The sequence below is a fragment of the Lepus europaeus genome, chromosome 1, assembly GCF_033115175.1.
Source record: "Lepus europaeus isolate LE1 chromosome 1, mLepTim1.pri, whole genome shotgun sequence".
NCBI classification, from domain to species: Eukaryota; Metazoa; Chordata; class Mammalia; order Lagomorpha; family Leporidae; genus Lepus; species Lepus europaeus.
In genome coordinates, this window is record NC_084827.1 from 113,330,050 (window position 1) to 113,354,925 (window position 24,876).

Consider the following 24,876-nt stretch of genomic DNA (forward strand, 5'->3'; position numbering starts at 1 on the left):
GGCAGTGGAGGATGGCCCAAGTCCTTGGGCCCTGCACCCGCATGGGAGACCAGGAGAGGCACCTGGCTCCTGGCTTCAGATCAGTGCGATGAGCCGGCCGCAGCGGCCATTGGAGGGTGAACCAACGGCAAGAAGGAAGACCTTTCTCTCTGTCTCTCTCTCTCTCACTATCCACTCTGCCTGTCAAAAAAAAAAAAAAAAAAAAAAAAGAGAGAGAGAGAGTCTAAAAGTGTTAATTATGCTTAAGATATTTAAATTTCCTGACATTTGCTGATTAAGTCAACACGGGGATGAGGAAGGGACTTCTTGTGGGCTCTGGGCTCTTGGCTTATGCATGGAAAAGGCAAAGCTGTAGTTGGAATAGGGAGTGGATATTGCTCTGTGTCTCTTTCTTCAATAAAAAGGAAGGGGAGACGCTGTTCTATTTACTCCTGACTCCTTTCCTCCAAACAAATGGCAGCCCTTTCTCTTTTTATAAATTACCCATATTCTTCCCATGAGCTATTCAGCCATGACCAAGTGGGCTGGGAACTCTTCATCCTATTGGGCCATTTTTTGATGTTAACCCTTAGAGCCATAGATGAATGCCAGGGGAGAAAGTAAAAACTGAAGACCAAACTCTTAGCATCACATATTCTCTTCTTAACCTCCTGCAGCTCGGTCCTATTTTGTGGCTATCTTCAGTTTCCTTAGCGAATCAAATCTAAAACAAATCCTGATTATAGATTTAGTCCAGATCATTAGGTAAAGACAAACTAAGTTTTTAAAAATATACCAAATGATACAGTATATTTTATACAATTACTGAATTTATCTCCTTGTATTTTACTAGCTACAGGGTTGAAAGTGGAAATTAGAGCATTTTATTCACTACAGGTAACGCACAAGCATAAGTCTGTCCCCAGCTGGCTCCCCAAACAGTATCAATACAACCTGGGACAAAGTAAAGCGAATTTTGTCACTTACTACGATCAGGGTGACAACTACCTCTCAAATCCTGGACAGTGTTTTGGAGATGAGAAGGCAAAGTCAGTGTGCTGAGAAATCAAGTTTGATGTAACTCGGGTCTTTCAGAGTGAGAGCCATGGGTTAGAATTGGGTAAGGATCACCAGGCCACGGTCCAGGATTGGTGGAAACAGCAAGGGGAGGATTGAGAAAAGAGGGATTCATAGAATCAGAGGGCGGGAGCTGTCAGTTGACAGTTGATGATTCTAGGAAGTTCCTACAATGAAAAAATCAAAACTGTTTGCCTGGGCTGGAGCCTCCTGGAGAAAGCAAACCATGCTACTGGAGAGACAGGAGTGACACAAAGTGACTGCAGTGTGCACAGGAAGTGAAGTTCTGTCTCAGCGTGCAGGCTGACTGTGGGACCCATAGTGTCAGTTCTCAGGTCTATTCAGATAACTTAATCTTGAACATTGTTAAAAAAAATTTACAGCTCTATATAGTTGTAGCAGCTTGACACAAACAGCTTTTTATAGTTCAGCATTGCTTTTCAGTCATTTATTTGTTTATTAGCCTATTTCTTGTGTTGAGAAGGAATATTTCCCAATTAAATGCCAAGCAAAATTTCACCAACCCTCTCTACTGGAACCCTGCAACAAACCATATAAACCTGGAGGGGGCAGCAGAGGGAGACTGAAGGCTGTTGGATTATTTAGAACAACAGCCAACAGTTTGGGTGATTCTTAAGAAGTGACTGAAGAGGAAATCATGGGTGCTGGGGACTTTCCAAGAGAAGAAAATCCTCTGAAACAGGCAGGAAATTGCCATCTCAAGTTCCAGCTCCGTCTTCAGACCATTTGTCTCTTCCCCTTTAAGCTGGAATCAGGGAAATCCCATGGAATGATGCAGAGTTCCATTTCCAATTCTCTCTCGACCCAGTTCCTGCCTAGGATGTAGATGCCAGTGGATGCCTCTGCCTTGCTTTCTCTCCCAGTACACGTTGCTAGCGTCTCCAGCAGCACGGAGTGTGTTCTGGGGCTGTAGGGCTGCTTAGCCAGCAAGGAGCAGTAGAGGGGTGATGCTGCCAGGATGCTTAACGTTTGAAAGGGACAAGTGTGAACACTGTATTTACATTTAAATTAAAATGGAAACTCCTTACAGGTTCTGTTTCTGAAAGGTGTGTGTGGCGCATCTGCTGAGGTCTATTGTTTATTCATGCTGTAAATCCTTTGAAATGTGTTAAAATGCTTCCCACTCATTATAAAGCTCCTGCCACCCCTGGATTACGACTTTGATGTCACCAATCCCGCTTCAAAGGGTTCTTTTCTGGGCTATTAATCACAGTTTAGCCTCTGAAGATATCGCCAGAGAAAACATGTGGACATCTTTCTGCTAGACTTGCTAAAACTTTGAAATCTTGAGCGCCTCGCATATGCACAAATTGCAGCATTTCCTCTCCTTGACAACTGTCCACCTTGCTACACTGTCAAGTGACACTGGAGGTAACACTGCAAACAGATCTCTCCACCCCCTCGGTGTGGGGGCGGGAGCAGAGAGGCGAGTGGGTGGTGAGAGGTGTCTGAATGGCCAGGCCTTGCTCTGCCCTATCATTTTCCCCCTCATCTTCGATTAGGATTTTTTTTTTTGGACTAAGCAGTGTTGCTACAGATGTGTCAGATTCATAGATCTCTTGCCTTCTCCTGTCTGCTTTGTGAATTTGCTCACAGAAAATAATGATGAAGGTGATAATAGGCAATGATTGGCTAACAGGAAGCGTTTTCCTTGTGCCAGCTGGGTGGCGGCAGTGCCTTTTTGGAAAGATCTCCTTGAAATGCCGTCATAGAACTGCACTGAAAACCAGACAGTACTGTCCTCATGTAAATCCCCCACCAGGAAACCGAGGTGCTTCCAAGTTGTTTTTAACTTATTCAAAGTCTGCCTCTGGCAAATGCAAAACCCCAGAGAACTCTCTTGTCTCCTCCTCCCCCAGGGATCCCAGAGGCTACTGCCACCCATTCCCTACCCCGCTGGTCCACTGGGGTGGGCCAGGTTTCTCCCTCTGTGCTGAGGGATCGGTGGGTGTCAGGACTTACTCTCCCAAACTGTGTCACCTGGGCATATGGGATATTTGAAGCTGAAGGAATTTGAGAAAATAGCAGAAGCAGTACTGTCACTCTGACCCCTCCCCCTGTTGCCGGGAAGCAGGTCATAGAGTGCAGGAAGGCTGTTCTGGCTTTCCCCTGGTTCAGGTCATAAGACTTTCATATGACACATGCCCTCAATGTAGCCAGAGCAAAGAGGCATCCTTACATGGGGACACAGGGAAGGTTCAGAACAAGCAGGTCTTGCTAATTCTCCGCAGGTCATTGTAAGTTGAGTATCCCTTATCCAAAATGCTTGGGAACAAAGGTGTTTTCAGTTCTTGGAATATCTGCATATACTTACGATACATTGGAGATGGGACTCAGGTCTAAAGATGAAATTCATTTATGTTTCCTGTATACCTTATTCACATAGTCTGGTACCTGCGTTGTGACTGCAACACAGCCAGGTGTGGAATTTTCCACTTGTGGTGTCAGGTGGGCGTCCAAAAGTCTCGGATTTTGGAGCATTTTGGACTTCAGATTTTCATATTAAGGATGCTCAACCTGTATATTTATATCATTCTCTTCTTCAATTGCATTTCTCTGTGCTGCTCTTCAATTCATTTTCTTATGAAGGCTCCTATGTGTGTCACACACAACACTTAGCAAATTTGTGTGCTTTTCTCTCATTGATCTTTGGTTATAGAGGCCTCGGCCATGGACCTAGGAAGGGTGGAGGAAAAAGTATTTTTCTCCCTTACAGGATCCTTCCTGACTGATCTGCCCATCAGTGTCTGCTTCAAACCCTCACAGCGGTGCTCCCATTATCTGTCTTCTTTCTCGGGAAAATTGCAGTTAGCATCGTTCTTCTTCCATACTCATTGCTTCCCATGGCTGGCAGTGCCCTAATTGGAGACTTTTTATTATAGCCAGGCATTGTTGCACAGTGGGCTGAACTGCCCTTTTGGGACATTGGCATCCCATACCTGAAAGCCAGTTTGAGTCCTGGCTGTTCTGCTTCTCATCTAGCTTCCTGCTATGCCTCTGGGAAGATGGCTGATGATGGTCCTAGGACTTGGATCTCTGCCACCCATGTGGGAGACCCGGATGAAGTTCAGGGCTCCTGGCTTCAGTCTGGCCCAGCCCTGGGTGTTGCAGAGAGTTTGGGGAATTAATGAACAGATGGACTATCTCTCTCTTCTCTATCTCTCCCTCTCCCTCTGTCACTTTGCTTTTCAAAAAAATAAAATAAACCTTAAGACACACACCCACACAACATGAAACCTACCCTCCTTATTAGTCTGATTCTTGTTCCTAGAATGAAATGCTTGAAGTAGGCTAATTTTATAAAGCAAAGAGGTTTCTTTGGGTTTGTGGTTCTGGAGGTTCAAGTCTGGGGGTCTCATGTGGTGATGGCCTCCTGACTGACAGAGCAGCCTACAGCATCATGTGGTGTGTGTGAGACTTGTCTCTGTCTCTCCTTATAAAGCCACCAGCATTCAGTATTGGAGACTGTACCCTACAGACCTTCTCTAATCCTGTTCACCTCTCAAAGGCCCCGCTGTACACACCACAGTGGGATTAAGTTTCCGCCCTCTCACCACCACTAAAGTAAGGATTAAACTCCTGCATGAGTTCCGGAGGACAAATCACTGAGCACCTCCTAACAAATAGTTAAGTGTATAATACAGCATCGTTGACTGTAGGCACGTGATGGTACTGGAGGTCTCTGGAACTTCTCCACCTTGCGTGACTGAAACTGTACCCACTGAATAGCGGTTCCTCCTTTCTTCCTACCCCCAGTCCCTGACAGCTGTCATTTTGCTCTCTGCCTCTGTGAGTGTGACTACATCATAGACCACGTATAACTGGAATCCAGCAGTGCCTGTGCCTCTGGGATTGACTGATTTCGTTTAACACGCTGTGCTTCAGGTGGACCCTGTTGCAGCACATGAAGGAACGCCCATTCTTAAGGCCAGATGTTACTTCATTGTCTGTGTATGCTGCTTTTTCTTGATCCATTGGTGGAGATGTAATTCATTTCCACCTTTGAGTTACTGGGAATAATGGTGCAGAGAGCATGGCAGCACAAATATCTCTGAGATTCTGTTTTCAGTTCTTTTGGATAAACACCAGAGTGGGACTGCTGGATCATATGGTAGATCTAGTTTCAATTTTTAAAGGAAACTTCATGCCACGCTTTGTGTAGTAGCAGCACCATTTTATCGTCCCACCAAGAGAGCACAAAGGTTCCAATTTCTCCAAATCATCTTTAGCATGGATCATTTTCTTTTCAAAGGATGATGAACAGCCTAACAGGTGTGAGGTGATGCCTCATCTCATTGAGTTTCTGATCCTCATTTCCCTGAGGATTAGTGGTAGTGTTCATCTTTTTTTACAATGTACTTTTTAAAAAGATTTATTTATTTATTTATTTATTTGAAAGACAGAGTTACAGAGAGGGAGGGGCGGGGGGGGGTGTCTCCCATCTACTGGTTCACTCCCCAAATGGTATAACAGCTGGAGCTGGGCTGATCTGAAGCCAGGAGCCAGGAGCTTCTTCTGGGTCTCCCACGTGAGCTCAGGGGCCCAAGGACTTGGGCCATCTTCCACTGCTTTCCTAGGCCATAGCAGAGAGGTGGATCGGAAGTGGAGCAGCCAGGTATCAAACTGGTGCCCATATGGGATGCCAGCACTGTAGGTGGCTGCTTTACATGCTACACTATAGCATCGGCCCCAGTGTTCATCTTTGTATGCTTTCTGAGGAACAATGTGACTCCAGTCCTTTGGCCAGTTTTTCATTGAGTTATTTGTTTAAATTATAGGAATTTTTTAAGATATGCTAGACATTAACCTCTGATCAGTTGTATGACTTGCCAATGTTTTCTCCTAACTCATAGATTCTCCTACCTCGCTCTGTTGATTCATTTGTCACATAGAAGTTTTTAGCTTTATGTAGTCTCACTTGTCTATTTTTGTTTTTGTTGTCTATGCTTTTAGTATCATATCTAAAAAAAATCATTGCCAATGTTAAAGACATAAAGCTTTCCTCCTATATTTTTTTTCTAGGAGTTTCCTGTTTTCAGGTCTTATGTTTAATTCTAGAATCCATTTTGAATTGATTTTGTATGCAGGGTAAAATAAGGGTTCAATTTTATTCTTTTCCTTGTAGACATCCAGTTTTGCTAACACCATTTGTGAAGAGAATATTTTCCTCATTGTGTAGACTTGTCATATCTGTCGATGATCATTTGGCCATAAATATGTATATTTATTACATAGCACTCTATTCTGTTTCACTGGTCTATATGTTTATAAGCCAATAGCATACTGTTTTTTTTTTAATTTTTATTTTTAACTGACAAATAATATATTCCAGTGAAATTATTTTATTTTTTTCCCCAAAGAAACCTTTTATTTAATGAGCACAAATTTCATAAGTACAACTCTAGGAATATAGTGATTCTTCCCACCATACCCGGCCTCCCACCCATACTCCCACCCCACCTCCTCCTCCTTCTCTCATTCCCAGTCCCATTCTCCATTAAGATTCATTTTCAATTAACTTTATACACAGAAGACCAACTCTATACTAAGTAAAGATTTCAACAATTTGTACACACATGCACACAAAATATAAAAAACTGAGAACAAGTTTTACAGTTAATTCTCGTAGTACAACTCATTAAGGACAGAGGTCCTGCATGGGGAGTTAGTGCACAGTGACTCCTGTTAATTTAACAGTTAGCACTCTTATGTATGACATCAGTGATCACCTGAGGCTCTTGACATGTGCTGCCAAGGCTATGGGAGACTTTTGAGTCCATAATCTCTGTCAGTATTTAGACAAGGCCATAAGCAAAGTGGAAGTTCTCTCCTCCCTTCAGAGAAAAGTACATCCTTCTTTGATGGCCCCTTCTTTCCACTGAGGTCTCTTTCACGTAGGACATTTTTTATTTTGCCACAGTTTCTTGGCATTTCCATACCTGAAATACTCTCATGGGTTTTTTGGCCAGACCAGAATAGCATACTATTTTGGTTATTGTAGCTTTGTACTATGTTTTAAAGTCAAGAAGAATGAAGCCTTCAGATTTTTCTTTCTTAAGATCAATTTGATTGTTTTGGGTCCTTTGTGTTCCATATGAATTGTAGCACGTTTTTTCTATTTCTGTGAAAAATGTCACTGGGGTATTGATAGTGATTGCATTGAATTTGTAGATTGTTTAGGATACTATGGACTTTTTAGCAATATTAACTCTTCTATCTTATGCATAACAATGTCTTTGCATTTGTGGCTTCTTTAATTATTCTCAGCAATGTCTTAAAGTTTTTAGTGTATAAATTTTTGCCTCCTTGGTTAAATTCTTAAGTTTTGTATTTTTTATATTCTTATAAACTGAATTATGTTCCTAATTTCTTTTTTGGATAATTTGTTATTAGTATATAGCAGTGCAATTGCTTTTTGTGTGCTGACTTCATATCCTCTGCATTTGTTGAGTTCATTTTGTAGTGATGACAATGTGTGGGATCTTTAGGGTTTTCAGCATATTTTCATTTTGTCTGTGAGTAGATAATTTTATTTCTTCCTTTCTGACTTGGATGCCTTTTATGTAATTTTCCTGCCTAGTTTCTATAGCTAGGACTTTATATATATGTATGCCTTCTTGCTTTGTTCCTGATCTTGGAAGAAATGTTTTTAGTTTTTTACCATTGAATATGCTAGCTGTGGGTTTTTCACATGTGTTATGGCCTTTATTGTGTTGAGATAATTTCCTTCTATTCCTAATTTGTTGAGTGAATTCAATACTTTTCTGTTATTGTTTTTGCTTGTAAAATTAATACAAATTCATTTTATTTTATAAATTATTTAAAATTATTCATATGGGGTCTCATTAAATTATTCATATTTTAACTAATTTTTATATTTTATGTAATAAAAACTCAAAATTTTCTAAATTTTTCAAGTTCAGAGATAATTTGGAAATTTGAAAAATTCAGAAAAATACAAGGATATGAAAGGAAAATTCCTTGAGGTCCTATTCCTCACATTTACTTCAATTTAAGTTCTTTGTCTCTTTTGCTCAGGTAATTTGGCCCAGACCAGAGCCAGGGTGTCGGCAGCCTCAAGATCATTGCCTCCCCATTTCAGTGCTGGGAAAGCCAAAGTGAGTAGCAGATTTGTACCCCCCCCCCCAAAAAAAAAAAAAAAAAAAAGTGAACCAAGGTGGTTCTTGTGCCCTGGGGATAATGCTGGAGTGGACAGTGTCATCTCCTTTAATATAGCCCAAACAGTCTGATAAAGAGATGGAAGACATTTAGGATAGTAGGGGTCAGGAAGTTTGAAACACCATCATGGAACCCTGATTCTCAGAAAGATTACTGCAAAGATGCAGAATGATGATGCTTGGCAGAAAAGTCCAGCTAAGAAGAGATAAAGCATGTCTTCTCTGTCTCCAATCCACAGAGGAGGAAAACAGATGAAATGGGGTCAGCAGGGGGAAGGAAACCAAACTGTTTTCCATTGCTCTGCTCTAAGGGGATGTTTGAAGGTTTATGAATACTCTGTTCTAAAAAAATGGTTTTACTGTTCTAGTCTTCCAGCTGAGGTTTAGCTAAGGACCATCTGGTTAATGTTCCCTGTGTATACTAATCCCCAAAGCACAAGCATCTTGAAGGTGGTGGAATAATAAGCAGTTCATATCTCTGAATTTTCTAATCTTTGTTAAAGAATAAGCAGTTTGGCCACTTGTAATACTATTGAATATTATCCCCAAATCGGCACAGGATATTATTTATACTGTTTTTTCTTGAGAATAAAAGACTACTTGCACATAGTAGGAACTCAAATCATTTTTGTTAAAAATAGTTTTTACATACTCATTGCTATGACAATCTACTGTAATACCTTACTTTTCCACTATGCTGCTTTGTGGCAGGTTAATAGGATATTTCACATGGGTTATGTGGATTCCTAGAAGAGATTTATTTAGGAGTTTCAGTGGTTCTCAGAGGGTCTTGATCTCACATTTAAACTGATGTTTGTGTTTGATATAGTTGATTCTCATTGTTTCTGGAAGTTTTATTCTCTAAAGTTGCCGCAAACCCAGAATCAGCAAATAATGTACCATTGCTGCTAGAGAAATACAGCATTAGGTTCCCACAAGGCTCTCATCACAACATTTTTTGTCAGCCAAGCAATATACAACCTCATGTGGTTTTATTTAATTTTATTTATTATATTTATTTGAAAAGCAGAGAAACAAAAACACAGAGACAAATTGTCCATCCACTGGTTCACTCCCCCAAATGCCCACAGCAGCTGGGGCTGGGCCAACTTGAATCCAGGAGCCAGGAACTCAGACTGGGTCTCCCACAAGGGTGGCAGGGACCCAGCTACTTGAGCCATCCCCTGCTGCCGCCAGGGTGGGCATTAGCAGGAAGCTGGAATCAGGAGCGGAGCCAGGACTCAAACCGAGGCCCTCCAATGTGGGATGCAGATGTCCCAAGTAGCATTCTTTTTTTTTTTTTTTTTTTAAGATTTATTTATTTATTTGAAAGGCAGAGTCACAGAGAGGAAGGGTGAGGGTGCGGTGGAGGTCTTCCATCTGCTGGTTCACTCCCCAGATGGCTGCAACAGCCCGAGCTGGGCAGATCCGAAGCCAGGAGCCTGGAGCCTCCTCCAGGTCTCCCACATGGGTATGGGGGCCCAAGGACCTGGACCATTTTCTACTGTTTTCCCAGGCCATTAGCAGAGAGCGGGATTGGAAGTAGAGCAGCTGGGACTCGAACTGGAGCTTGTATGGGATGCTGGCGTTGCAGGTGGTGGCTCTACCTGTTCTGCCACAGCACCAGCCTGCCCAAGTGGTATCTTAACCATTGAACCAAATACCCTGTCCTATATTTTTTTATTTAAAGAGACTTTATTTAATGTATATTTCCTATAAATAATTTATTTAGTACATTATTTCTTTATATAAAACTATTTCAATTGCAGCATTTGTGTCATTGAACTCAGAGCCCATAGCTCTGTAACTCATGCCTCAACAATGCTCATCTAACACATGTATTTTACCCATGAGGCAGTCTTCTTGTGTTTAGGAATACCAGTTTAGCACTTCACTATTATACTTGGGGACCTGTCATCCTATTTGACTTTAGTTGGAAACCTCTTCATCAAGAGACTCAGATTTTTCGCTATTCTCTTTCTGTAAATGACCATAAAAGCATTAGAATTATTAACCTTGGAGTTATAAATAAAAGTTACCAAGTAGGCAAATTCACAAATATAGAGTCTACAAATAACCAAGACAGATGGTGTATGCGTTTTTTGGAGTCACTGGTTTCCAGAAGATTCTAGAAGGGATCATGACACAACGTGATTAAAGACGTCTGTGTAGTGTTGCTTCAAAGCCCTCATCCCTCTCCTTTCCACAGTTTGACTTTCAGCCACTGGACCCTCCTGGAACCCATTCTGCTGCCTTCCACAGCCAGAATCACAGCACTGTGCTACCTCCCTCCTACATCCAACATCTACTGTTGTTCAGACCCTGCCCACATTTAGAAGCGTGCCTTCTAGTGTATGGCATACATTTGCACCATTAACATAATAAAAACAACATTCTAATAACAATAATAATAAATTCTAAAAATACCACTTCCAATACCCTGAGCATCACTCAAAGAGTGTTTTCACTGTGAGTCTGCCTTTCCCATTCAGTGCTGTTGAGAACACTGATGCTGTAAGAATTTTCTTTTTCCTTATTTTTCTTGAGGGATGGGTATCTTACTTGAGAGCAGTAAAAATTCTTGAAAAAAGACCTTGTCAGGAAGATAGTAAGCAGAAGCACTTCTGAAGTTTCTGGATGTAAATACTGATCATTTACTGGGGCCAGAAGAAAATGACTCAGTTTTCCATTTAGTGCTGAGATCTAGATAGTTTAGGGAACGTTTAAAGTCTGTGTCTTTGGCCTAGGGTAAACTCAGCTGACAGATAAGGCAAATCTTTTTTAATAATACCATGCTTTCAGATAGTGACTTTACAAGCTAGATCAAACCATATAGGCAACAGCATATAATGTTTGAGAAGTAAGGTTTGGGAATCAGAACTGCATTCAGATCTACGGGGAGCCATAAACTGGCTACAAGACTGAGCCTTTACATAAAGTTTCAGATGTCGAAAGGGTGTAATAATAGTACTTACCTCATATGCGTGCTTTGACAATTCAATGACAGATGTAGGCAAAGTGTTTAGTTGTGATTTCACATAGAAAGGACCCAAATGCTTTATTACTCGAGTTTTGATAACCACATAAGATTCCATGTGTGGAGACCCCATGTACATGGAACCTCACTCCACTAATGTGGGATTGGGTCTGTAGGGCAATTTGTACAGCTTACCTGTGACGGCTTTGAAGGCTATCTAGAGCCATTCACAAAGAACCATGCGGGGCATTTGTGGGCAGAAAGCAAGCTCGCTCAGCCCCAGTTGATTTCCAGTGTTGTGTGAATCGGTTTTGTAGGAGGAGAGAATACTGAGTTACACCAGTGTTGGTTTTATCCAGAGTATTACTTCTGATACTTTTGAAATTGGTTTCACTGGAAGCATTTTCTCTGCCAATAAAGAAAAAATATCTCCTTGCTGCACTGGTTGGGTCTAGAACTGTTTTTCTGCCATTGACCACAGCCTTGCATCTTTAATATTTAGTACTGCATTAAAACTAAAGCAAGCAGGTCATGATACAAAGAGAACGAATGCTACCTGTTGCGTGTAGGTGCAGATCAGTTTTGCAATGAGGAAAACAGAAGCTTTGAGAAGGATGGTAACAAGTCCAATCAAGGCCACACAGTCAGCAATTCATGATCCAGGTTTTGAATCAGATGTGTCCCATTCCAAAACTCTGCTGTATAGTGTGTCCCTCCCTGACCCTGGGACATCTTTTCTAGACTTTGTTTTATTTTCCTGACTTTGGTTTAAAAACAAAACAAAACAAAAAAAAAAAACTTATACTTTGGAGAGGACAGTGTTTTTCTGGTGAAAATTCCCACCTTGGGAAAAAATAGTTGGCTAGGTGATGCCCTTCTTGGAATATACTTTTCTTGATTGTTTATAGATTTTTCCTTGTTTAATTAAATAACACCTCCATTAACTAAATTAGCCCAGGAAGAAAAACTCTTAGGTTAGACAATAGCCTTTTCGGCCCTTTTGGTTTTCAGTTTTTTAGTTGGCCTTGGAGTTCCATGGTTAGCCCTGTGGCAGACAGAGGCCTCTCAGATTAGAAGACTGAGAGTGGCAACTTCTGATTTGTCCCTTGTCTGAAATTCCCTCCTTGAGATACACTTCATGTCAAGAGTAACTTTTGACTATGCAAATGTGCAAGAGAACTTTGGCTAACCCAAGATCTTCATAAATTCTTAAATTAGAAAATATTCCACTAGCATATCATTTATTCTTCAAAAATACAGTATTAAAAAAGTAGGTGATGAACTGTAGGCAAGCATTAGCATTTCCAAGTTGTATACAACAAAGAGCAGGTGTTTTATCTACTTCCTGAGAGTTACTGTGTGTGTGTGATGCCAGGACAGACTTAAAGTCAGGTTGAAACAAGGATGCTGGGTGGTGATGTAGGGGTGCCCAGTAGCTGAGGTTACCTCCATCCGTACCAACTTTATACCTTTAGAGTACAAATAGGTGTTTCATTCTGTATTTTTCCAGTGTCTGCTAGGACCGACCATACCAGTCTTGAAAACAATAGATTATTCCTTTGAAATTGTTCTCAGCTGAATTAATACACACCAAGGGTTTCCTGGAGACTGAACTGTTAAATTCTCACATGCCAAGGGTCTACTGTAGGAGGGGAACAGGGAAACCCACGAGCACCTGCTCCCAGAAAACTGCCAGTAGGGATGAGCTTTTCAGCCGCCCCCTCCCTGCAGGCCAGAGCCGGGGGACTGCGCTCACTGCTCATTTGAATAAAGAGGGAGGGGAATGAAGGAGGAACAGCCAGGTTCAAAGCGGGAGGTGCTTCTTCTGGGAGGATCTCGGGAGTGAAAGGAAGTGGTGGAGAAATTCCCCAAAGTGGTGTGTGTAAATGTGTATGGAGGTCAGGCCCAGAGCTGAGGGGAGAGTCGACGGAGAAACAAGTGGAAGAAAACGCTGCTACCTCGCGATTCAGCGGAAGGCCTGCCCCGGCCAAGGTCGCTCCTTTCCTCAGCTTGCCTGCAGCCTTCTGGGCACCGAGCCTCTATGCTTCCTGGGAAGGAGGAGTGGAAAGCGCCCTCCCGAGCAAGCGGGGCTGTCAGGCGAAGCAGGGGGAGCCGGGCACCTTCCCTGCAGGGAGGGCGCAGGTGCTGCCCTGTGTTTTCCTTTTTCCACAGCAGAGCAGGCTTCCTGCAGAACTCAGCTTTCAGCTTCCTCTTAGGAAAAAGGCCAGCAGTTGTACGGCGGCTTAGGCTGCCTGTGAGTGCACTGGTGCCATCCAAAGTGCAGTCCAGGCAGCTAAAGCGGCCCTGCCCCCCGGCGTCTTCCCCCGGGTCCGATTGGTGCTCACGGTTCTGGTTGGTGATAGCTTAGCTGTATGTCTTTTCTCCCTTCTTAAATAAGCCTATTTTCTCTTTTGAAAAATCTTTTCAAATTTATTTCTCATCTTGTTTGAAATGCAGACAGAAAAGGAGGGATGGATGGAGGGAGGGAAGGAGAGAGAGAAATAGCTTTCATCTACTGGCTTACTTCACAAATGCCTGCAACAGCCAGGGCTAGGCCAGACCAAAGCCAGGAGCCTGGAACTCAATCCAGGTTTGCCACGTGGGCAACAGGGACTCAACAACTAAAGCCATTGCTTGCTGCTTCCCAAGGTGTGCATTAGCAGGAAGCTGGAATTAGAAGCCAAGCTAGGGCTCGAATGCAGGTATTCTGGTATGGGATGTGGGTGGGTGTCCTAAGCACTACCTTAACTGCTGTGCTGTGCCAAACACCCATGCTGACACTGTTTTTTTTTTTTAATCCAACCCAGTTGAAGCATTTGCTTCCATTTTGCACAGTTTCATAAATGCACCTCCACATGAGCCTCGTTATTCTCCCTTTCAACCCTCTCCCTTGAATAGCACCCAGGGCCTACTGGACTGCAGTCCACTAAGTGCTGATAGCAGAGTCTTCCAGTTCCAACATTCGTGTTTCACACCCTTTCTAACTGTTCAGGGCAGATGGGAGCTGCCATTCAAAGGCTGGTGTTGAAATGCCACTCATGCACTCTGCAAACCAAAGCAGAGTTTCTTTTCTTTTTTTTTTCCTTTAGATTTTACTTACTTGAGAGGTAGTGTTACAGACAGATGGGGAGACACATCCACTGGTTCACTCCTCAAATGGCCGCAACGGCTGGAGCTGGGCCAATCTGGAGTCAGGAGCTTCTTCCAATTCTCTCACGTGGGTGGAGGGGCCCAAGCACTTGGGCCATCTTCCACTGCTTTCCCAGGCCATAGCAGAGAGCTCAATTGGAAGAAGAGCAGCTGGGACTTGAACCAGTGTCCATATGGAATGCCGGTGCACAGGCAGAGGCTTAGCCCTTTAAGCCACAGTGCTGGTGCTAGCCGGATTTGTCATTGAACTACAGTAAGGAAACACAGGCTGCTCGCAATAGATGCCTACAATTGTTTTCAACCATACATTCCTTCCACTCAGCCTAGGTAGTTGGGAGAGATGAATGGGAACACGTGTATCCCACTAGATACCTGAATGGTTTGGTGCTTAAGATCCCATCTGCAGTGAGCCAAGGGGACTGCAGAGGCAGGAGGATCTGACCGGTGGGAGGTGATTGATGCTGGCCTAATTCCCTGCAGTACAACCTGGCCTTGGGGCCTGTGTCTTTATAATCACACAACCTCAAGGACCTTTCTTTGCCCAATTTTCTCTGAAGAAACAGATTGGCCTGTTGTGACATCACTGGAGAATTTTACAGGGGCCATTTAGAAGGTAGAGAAGTGTAGAAATAACATTAGGGGTGGGTGTTGTAGCATAGAGGGTTAAGCCGCTGCCTATGATGCTGACATCCCATATTAGCACTGATTTAAGTTCTGGCTGCTCCACTTCCAATCTAGCTCTCAGCTAATGTGCCTGGGAAAGCAACAGCAGATGGCCCAAGTCCTTTGGCCCCTGCCATCCACATGGGAGACCAAGATGGAGTTCCAAGTTCCTGGCTTTGGCTTGGCCCAGACCTGGCCAATGTGGCAATTTGGGGAGGGAACCAATGGATGGAAGATCTCCCTGTATCTCCCTTTCTTTCTGTAACTCTGCCTTTAAAATAAATAAATACTAAAGAAAAAAGAAATAACACTGATAGGGTGAAATACTAGGATCATAGAATGCAGTCATGTAGTCAAATGAGAAGAGTGTACTTTTTGTTTTAATTTATTTATTTGAAAGGCAGAATAGCAGAGAAAGAGATCTTTGATCTGCTGGTTCACTTCCCAGACAGCATTAGCATCCAGGGCTGGGCCAAGCCCATGCCAGGAGCCAGAAACTCCATTCTGGTCTCTGACGTGGGTGCAGGGGCCCAAGCACTTGGACTCTCTCCTGCTGCCTTCCCAGTCCGTTAGAAGGGAGTTGGATCAGAAGTGGAGCAACTGGGATTCAACCTGGTGCTCAGATAGGATGACAGTGTTGCAGGCAGCAGCTTAACATGCTGTACCACAGTGCCAGCCTCCCTTTTTTATTTCTTTTATATATGTTTAAAAATTCTCCCCAGGGGTGGATCTTGTGGCACAGCAGGTTAAACCTTGGGATACCACACCACATATTGTAGTACATGGTTTAATGCCCACTTCTCTACTGCTGATCCAGCTTCCTGCTGATGGGCATCCTGGGAGGCAGCAGGTGGTAGCTGAAGTGCTTGGGCCCTTGCTACCCAGGTGGGAGACCTAGATGGAGTGCCTGGCTTCTGGCTTAACCCTGGCCTAGCCCTGGTTGTTGCCAGCATTTGGGGAATGAACTAGCAGATGAAAGATTTCTCTCCATGTGTCCCACTGCCGTTCAAGTAAATAATAAACATTTAAAAATATTCTCCACGCTAGTGTACACTATTGTGTCCTTTTTAAAAAAGGTTTATTTATTTATTTGAAAGGCACAGGTAGAGAGGGAGAAGGAGGAGAGAGGGAGAGATCTTCCATCTGCTGGTTCACTCCTCAATGGCCACAGCAGCTGAGGCTGAGCCAGTCTAACGCCAGGAGCCAGGAGCTTCTTCTGGGTCTCCCACGTGGGTGCAGGGGCCCAAGTACTTGGGCCATCTTCTGCTGCTGTCCCAGGTCTATTAGCAGGTAGCTGGATCAGAAGTGGAGCAGCCAGGGCTTGAACTGGCACCTATATGGGATGTCTGTATCACAGGTGGCAGCTTTATCTGCTACACCACAGTGCTGGCCCCCACTCTTGTGTCCTAAACACTGTGGCCTCTCAGATGTTTCACCAAACAGCCTCCCAGGTTTTAGAAAACATGGAAAAAGAATTAAGTATCTGATTCTCAAATCTCTTCCCTCTTCCTGTGTTTCCAGGTCGACACTCTGGAGGTGATACGGCACCCAGAAGAAACCACAAACATGAAGAGGCAAACCATGGCTTCATACTTCCGGGTATGGAGTCGTCTTTGGTAGGGGGCAAAGTATGTGTGTGTGTGGTGAGGAGGGCTATACACCTTTCTGTTTATTCATTTATTTTAAGATTTTATGAAAATTATTTAAAGGCAGAGTGATGGAGAGACAGAGTGATGTCTTCTATCTGCTGATTCATTCCCCAAATGGCTGCATCCAACCCAGCTGGGCTGGGCCAAGCTGAAGTCAATAGCCAGGAACTCATCCAGGTCTCCCATGTGGGTGGCAGAGGCCTAAGCACTTGGGCAATCATCTGCTGCTTTCCCAGGCACATTACCAGGGAAATGGATCAGAAACAGAGCAGTGAGATTCAAACTGGCTCTCCAGTGTTAGATGCTGACATCATAAGCAGCGGCTTCAGCTGCTGCACTACAACACCAGCCCCTATACTCCTTTTTTAGACATTTTAGTTCATTTTTGAGATTTGCTTATTTATTTAAAAGAAAGAAGAGCAAGATCTTCCATCTGCTGCTTCACTAACCAAATACCTACAACAGCCAACATTAGGCCAAGCCAAAAGTCAGGAGCCAGCAAGTCCATCCTGGTCTTCCACGTGGGTGACAGGAACTCCAGTGTGTGAACCATCACGTGCTGCCTCCCAGGTACTTTAGCAGGGAGCTGGATTGGATTTGAACTAGGTGCTCTGATATAGGATGCAGGCATCCCAAGCAGTGTGTTAACCTGCTGTGCCACAACACCCGCCCCTGAAAAATGTGTTAATTTTAACTGACACAGAGTGACTGTGCATGTGGCATTATATTTATGTGATGTATAATGATCAGACCAGGGTCATTGGCATACCTATCACCTCAGATGTTTCTCATTTCTTCAAAGAATCTTCTTGAGCTCCAATTTGCTTACCTCCGAAGAGCTCTTGCTAAGCCTTTGCCTGGGAAGCCCAGGTATGATTTAGTCATTGAAACAAGGGCAAAGCACAAGAGCGAGTCATGGCAGGGAGTGAGGCTGCAGCAGAGAGAGAACACAGGGCACACAGCTCTGTCCATTGAATGCACTGATTCTGTTAGCATTTGGGTTGTGTCTTGGCCATAAAGCTACTGGACTGGAACCAGCCACTTTTCCAGCATACTGAAGAGTAGTTAAGAAAATTCTGGGAGGTAGCTTATCAAGTTCAGATGTTGAAAGATTCTATTTTAACATTGACATGATTTTCCTGGACTGAAATGACTCATTGCAAAACTCACTTGTTTTGGCCCTATAATTTCCTATTTCTGCTACCCCAATTTCTGATATTTCGTCTTGTAAAATATTTCCTTTAGGTAAAAACTTTGTCTCTAGAAGGACTCTGTTAAATGTATTATATTTATCAAATATAAAACACTTGCACTTTTGTACCAATTTGCAGAGTTGTTGATCTTATTATCTTTATAAGATGTTGGAGTTGGATGCCCCTTAGAGATCATGCATCACTGGGAGCCAGGGTCTGAAGAGCTTCATGGTAGAGATGTTAGGCCTAAAGCAGAACTTATCTCAGCAACAGCTGAATAGATTGGTAAGGGAAGGGACTCAGCAAGAATGGGAGGTCAGCTGGGCCATGGGTTGGAGGAGCCAGCACTGGGCTTGGAAGACCCCATGGAAAGCTAGCAGGTGCAAGAAGGACCTGAAGGTATGAAGTCCAACCTAGCCAGTGGTGCCTCGAGGCAGATGAGCATTGGGCTCTGGGTATGAATTTCAGGAGCTCCATCCTTTTTTAAAAAAAAAAAAAAAGATTTATTTTACTTTATTTGGAAGAGTTACAGAGAGAGGTAGAGACAGAGAGGTCTTCCATCTGCTGGTTCACTTCCCAGATGGCTGCAACGGCCGGAGCTATGCTGACCCAAAGCCAGGAGCTTCTTCCGGGTCTCCCACATGGGTGCAGGGGCCCAAGGACTTGGGCCATCTTCTACTGCTATCCCAGGCCATAGCAGAGGGTTGGATCTGAAGAGGAGCAGCCGGGACTTGAACCGACGCCCATATGGGAGGCCAGCGCCTCAGGCCAGGGCTTTAACCCACTGCACCACAGCGGTGGCCCCAGGAACTACATCCTTGAAGTGAGTCCTACTAGTGCATCTCTGGCAGGTGACATTCAGCCCCTGCTTCATCACTCTGGCATTTAGACATTTCTGATTGTAACATATTTCTTTTCCAGAAACCCACCATGGTTCTGTCGTCTTCAGCTACTAAATCCTCCTCCTAATAACTCTGTGTGTGTGTGTGTGTGTGTAGGTTTCCCATAGGATTTGGAAGTCTGTAGAGTCATTCTGAAGATACTACACTCCTCTATTTGCAGAAAAATCTCTGCTTACAGTTTTACAGAAATATGACTACCAGTTTGGTGTTCTGAAAACACCAGTTCTGGGGCAGGTGTTGTGGTCTAACAGATTAAGCTGCTGCTTGGAATGCCACATCCCTATCAGAGTGCCTAGGATTGAATCGCACCTCCACTTCTGATCCAGCCTCCTGCAAATTTGCACCCTGGGAGACAGCAGATGATGGTTCAGATCTCAAATACTTAGGTCTCTGCCACACATGAGGGAAATCCAGGTAGAATTTCTGGCTCCTGGCTTCAGCCTGGCCCAGCTGAAGTTGTTGTGGGCATTTTGGAAGTGAGCTGACATATGGAAGATTCTCTCTCTGCTTTTCAAATAAAAACAAATAAACAAATAAAAAAACAAAAACTGTAGCAGTCCCCTGATGCTAAACCTGAAAAAAATAGGATACCTTGAGAAGTTAGGAAACACCAATTTTGATCTGTAAGAGAAGTGATTAGAAACAGTGGAATTGATTGCCTGTGTGGCTTGTAAGGATCCGGAGATGGGCCCAGGAGAACTCCACCTGTGGATGCCCCTGAGCAACAGAGAGGCTTCCTCTCTGGTTTCCATTTCCATCCCTGTCCGCCCCTCTCTCTGGGCGAACCCAGTACTGACCTCTTAGTATATGTGAGTTGATCTTTGTCATAATCTTTTTCTCTGATTTTTTTTTTTTTGTTTTCTTTGCCCTCTTTTTCAAGTTTTCTTTTTTGTTCCACTACATTATTACCAAGTAATAAGCCTATCAGTGTGATTTGCTTAGACTTCCTAGTGGTTCCCAGGCTGACAAAGCAACTAACCTCTTTCCTAAAAGCTGCACACTTTATTTTTAAAAATTTTCAAAATTTTTAACTGATATAAAAGTTGTATATATTTATGAGGTACCATGGAATATTATGATACATGTATAAAATGTGTAATGATCAATCCATACAAACATATCTACCTCCTCAAACACCTATCATTTCTTTGTGATGAAACCTTCCAAATCCTTTCTTCTAGTTTGTTTTCAGAACAATACACAGTACGTTATCATTATCTATAGTCACCCTACTGTGCAATAAAACAACAGAACTTCTTACTTCTATCTAACCATAACTTAGTATCCACTTTCCTCACCCCTTGTCCCCTTTCTCTCCCTGGTCCCCAGTAGGTACTGTTATACTCTCTGATTCTGTGAAATAAAAATTTTGAGAATCCACATAAGAGTGAGACCATGTGGTACTTGTCTTTGTGTGCTTGACTTGTGTCACCTAAAGTTGTGTCTCCAGTCCCACCAGTGTTGTTGCAGATGACAGGATTCATTCTTTTCTATGGCTGAGTAGTATCCCAACGTGTGTATGTGCAACATTTTCTGTATCAGCTCATCAGCTGATGGACAAGGAGGTAGTTTCCATTTCTTGATTATTGTGAATAGTGTTGCAATAAACATGGGAGGACAGATATCTGACAACACATGGATATGTGTTGTTATTATGCCAAAATTAACCAGTCTAACTGGAATGAAGTAATGTCTCATTCTGGTTTTGGTTTGTATTTCCTTGATGACCACTGATGTTGAACATATTTTCATGTACCTGCTGACCCTTTGTCTTCTTCCTTTTATTTATTTTTTTTAGAAATATTTATTTTTTATTTATTTGAAAAGCAGAGTTACAGAGAGGCAGAGGCAGAGAGAAGGAGAGAGATTTTCCATCCACTGGTTCACTCCCCAATTGGCTGCAACAACCAGAGCTGGGCTGATCTGAAGTAAGGAGTATCTGATCTGGAGTATCTTCTGGGTCTTCCACATGGGTGCCGGGGCCCAAAGACTTGGGCCATCTTCTCCTGTTTTCCCAGGCCATAACAGAGGGCGGGATCAGAAGTGGAGCACCCAGGACTCAAACTGGCACCCACATGGGAAGCCGGCACTGCAGTCAGTGGCTTTACCTGTTATACCACAGCACTGGCCCCCTTTGTCCTCTTTCTGAGAAATGCCTGTTTAGATCTGCCCATTTTAAAATTGGATTATTTGACTTTTTTGCTGTTAGTCATTTGAATTTTTTTATATGTTTTGATTATCAAGCCCTTGTAAAACATACAGCTTGCAAATATTTTCTCTCATTCTGCAGGTTGCCTCTTTACCCTGTTGATTATTTCCTTTGCAGTATAATAGCTTTGTAGTTTGATAATATCCCATTTGTTTATTTTTCTTTTGTTTTCTGTGTTTTAGGATCTGATCCAAAGAAAATCCTTGATCATTTCAATGTATTTTTTCTTCTTTTTATAAGATTTATTTATTTATTTGAAAGGTAGAATTAGAGAGAGAGAGAAAAAAAAAAAAAAAAAACAACTTCCATTCCCTGGTTTGCTTCCCAAATGGTCACAACAGCCCAGCCTCGGCCAGGCCAAAGCCAGGAGGCATGAGCATCATTCGGGTCTCCCACATGGGTGCAAGGACCCAAGGACTTGGACCATCTTCCTCTGCTTTCCCAGGCACATTAGCAGGGAGCTGTACTGGAAGTGGAACAGCAAGGTCTCGAACTAGCACCCATAATGGTATGCTGGCATCGCAGGCAGAGGCTTTACTTGCTATGCTACAACGCTAGCCCTGAAGCAGTAACTTTTTTGTGTGTGTGTGTAAATTACTTTATTTTTTTCCTTTTTTTTCTATTTAATAAATGTGAATTTACAAAGTGCAACTTTTGCATTGTTGTGGCTTCCCCCCCAATCTCCCTCCCTCCCACAGCCCTCCCTTCTCCCACTCCCTCTCTCATCCTGCCCTTCATCAAGTTTCATTTTCAATTATCTTTATATACAGAAGATCAACTTAGTATATACCAAGCAAAGATTTCAACAGACTGCACTCACACAACTGTACAAGGTATAGGGTATTGTTCGACTAGTAGTGTTATCTTTAACTCTCATAGTAAAACACATTAAGGACAGAGATCCTACATGGGGAACATGTGCCCAGTGACTCCCGTTGTTGATTTAACAATTGACACTCTTATTTATGACATCAGTAATCACCCGAGGCTCTTGCCATGAGCTGTCGAGGCTATGGAAGCCCCTTGAGGTCACCAATTCTGAACTTGTTCAGTCAAGGCCGTATCACAGTGGAGGTTCCTTCCTCCCTTCAGAGGAAGGTGCCTCCTTCTTTGAGGGCCCGTTCTCTCTGCTGGGGTCTTGTTCACCGAGATCTTTCATTCAGGTTGTTTTTGCCACAGTGTCTTGGCTTTCCATGCCTGTGAGACTCTCATGGGCCTTTTAGCCAGATCCGAATGCTCGAAGGGTTGATTCTGAGGCCGGAGTGCTGTTTACGGCGGTTGCCATTCTATGAGTCCATGAAGCAGTAACTTTAACCTCTGCAAGACACTTGCCCTGAGCCAAGTGATCTTTGACAGAGGTACTAAAAAGCATGCACTGTGGGGGCCAATCTTGTGGCATGGCATGTTAAGCCACCACCTGTGATGCTAGCATTCCTATCAGAGTGCTGGTTCCATTCCTGGCTGCTCTGCATCCAATCCACCTCCCAGCTGATGTGCTGGGGAAAGCAATGGAAGACGGCCCAAGTGCTTGGACTCCTGCTACCCATGTGGGAAACCAGAATGGAGTTTCTGGCTCCTGGCTTTGACTTGGCCCAGCCTCGATTGTTGCAGTCATTTGGGAAGTAAACAATCAGGTGGAAGATCTCAATGTCTCTCTGTCTCTGTCTCTCCTCCTTTCTCTCTGTCACTCTGCTTTCAAATAATCTTAAAAAAAAAAGAAAGGAAGGAAAGAACATGCCAAATGATAGCCATTTCAATAAACGGTATTGGGAAAATTGGATTTCTACATGCAGAAGAATAAAACTAGCTCCCTATCTCTCACCTTGTGCAAAAATCAACTCAGAATAGACTAAAGATCTAAATGTAAGACTTGGACCTTAGAAACTATTAGAAGAAAATATAGGGAGCTGGCACTGTGGAGTAGTGATTGAGCTGCAGTCTGCCTGCAATGCCAGCACCCCATGTAGGTGCCAGTCCTGGCTGTTCCACTTCTGATCCACGTCCCTGCCAATGACCTGGGAAGACAGCAGAAGATAGCCCTGTCCTTGGGTCCTTGTACCCCTATTGAAGACCTGGGTGAAACTCCTGGCTTTGGCCTGGACCAGCCCTGGCTGTTGTGGCCATTTGGGGAACGAACCAGCAGATGAAAGATATCTCTCTCTGTAACTCTGACTTTCACTTAAATAAAAAATAAATCCTAAAAAAATTTTTTAAAAATGTACAAGTTGTCATCACACAGCTATTTCTGAGATGCCAAACCCATCAAAACCCTCAGTGAAAACAATATTGAAAACTGGTTAATTTCTGTTTAAACTAAAAAAAAAAAAAATCAATTAAATAAAGTCACCACTGAACATGCCTATATCCCATATTGGAGTGCCTGGTTTGTATCCCGGCTCCTCTGCTTCTGATCCATCTTCCTGCTAAAGCTCACCTTGGCAGGCAGCAGGTGATGGGTCCCTGCATTATATGGGAGACCCAGATTGAGTTCCTGGTTTCCGGCTTACCCTGGTGCAGTCCTGGCTGTTGTAGGCATTTGAGGAGTGAACCAGCAGATGGAAGAGTGTGTGTGTGTGACGGTCTGTCTTTCTGTTTGCCTTTCAAATGAAATGAAAATATAAATACATAAAAGTTTTTTAGAAAGAGATTTGTTGGTTGTAAATGCATGAGTTTACTTCTAGGCTCTCTATTCTGTTCTACTGGTTTATATATCTGTTTTTATGCCAACAACATGCTATTTTAATTACTATAGCTTTGTAATGCATTTTAAAGGCAGGTAGCTTAATGACTCCTGTTGTGTTTTTTTTTTTGTTTGTTTGTTTTTTTGTTTTTTTGTTTTTGACAGGCAGAGTGGACAGTGAGAGAGATTGAGAGAGAGACAGAGAGAAAGGTCTTCCTTTTTGCCGTTGGTTCACCCTCTAATGGCCACCGCGGCCAGCGCGCTGTGGCCGGCGCACTGCGCTGATCGGAAGCCAGGAGCCAGGTGCTTCTCCTGGTCTCCCATGGGGTGCAGGGCCCAAGCACTTGGGCCATCCTCCACTGCCTCCCCGGGCCATAGCAGAGAGCTGGACTGGAAGAGGGGCAACTGGGAAAGAATCTGGCGCCTCGACCAGGACTAGAACCCAGTGTGCCGGCACCACTAGGCGGAGGATTAGCCTATTGAGCCACGGCGCCGGCCTCCTGTTGGGTTTTTTTAAACTCTCAAGATTACTTTGATTTTTGGGGGTCTTTGGTGGTTTCATGCAAATTTTAGCAGCATCCTTTCTAATTCTGGGAAGAATGTCATTGGTGTTTTGATTGGGATTTCATCGAATCTGTAAGCTGCTTTGGGGAATATAGACCTTGATATTGACTCTCCCAATCCATGGACTCAAGATTTTTCATTTCTCTGGTTCCTCTTCTGTTTCTTTCATTGGTGTCCTATAGCTTTCATTTTACTGATACTTCACCTCTTTGCTTAAATTCATTCCCAAGTACTTTATTTTGGTAGCTATTGAAAACGGTGCTGTGGTGTAGTGGGTAAGGCCTCTGCCTGCAGTGCCAGCATCCCATTTGGCCACTGGTTCCAGTCCCAGCTGCTCTGCTTCCCATCCAGCTCTCTGCTATGGCTCAAGTGCTTGGGCCCTTGCACCCGCGTAGGTGATCTGGAAGAAGCTCCTGGCTCCTGGCTTTGGATGGGCCTAGCTCCAGCTATTGTGATCCTTTGGGGAGTGAACCAGCAGATGGAAGACCTCTCTCTCTTTGCCTCTGCCTTTCTCTAACTCTGCCTTTCAAATCAATCAATAAATATTTCTTGATTTCTCTTTCAGATCATTTGTAATTGGTGTATGACAATGCTGCTGATTATTGCACGTGGACTTTGCTGCAGTTTTGCTGAA

At 43.4% G+C, this 24,876-nt stretch overlaps 1 protein-coding gene across 1 annotated transcript in view; it reads left to right on the forward strand.

Moving 5' to 3' along the window:
* Window positions 1–24,876, forward strand: part of MYO3B (myosin IIIB) — a 331,588-nt gene that overhangs the window by 241,197 nt on the left and 65,515 nt on the right. Inside the window, exons 23-24 of the mRNA XM_062196326.1 lie at window positions 8,116–8,195; window positions 16,567–16,644. Of these exons, the coding sequence (XP_062052310.1) occupies window positions 8,116–8,195; window positions 16,567–16,644 (158 nt within the window). The remainder of the gene's footprint in view (window positions 1–8,115; window positions 8,196–16,566; window positions 16,645–24,876) is intronic.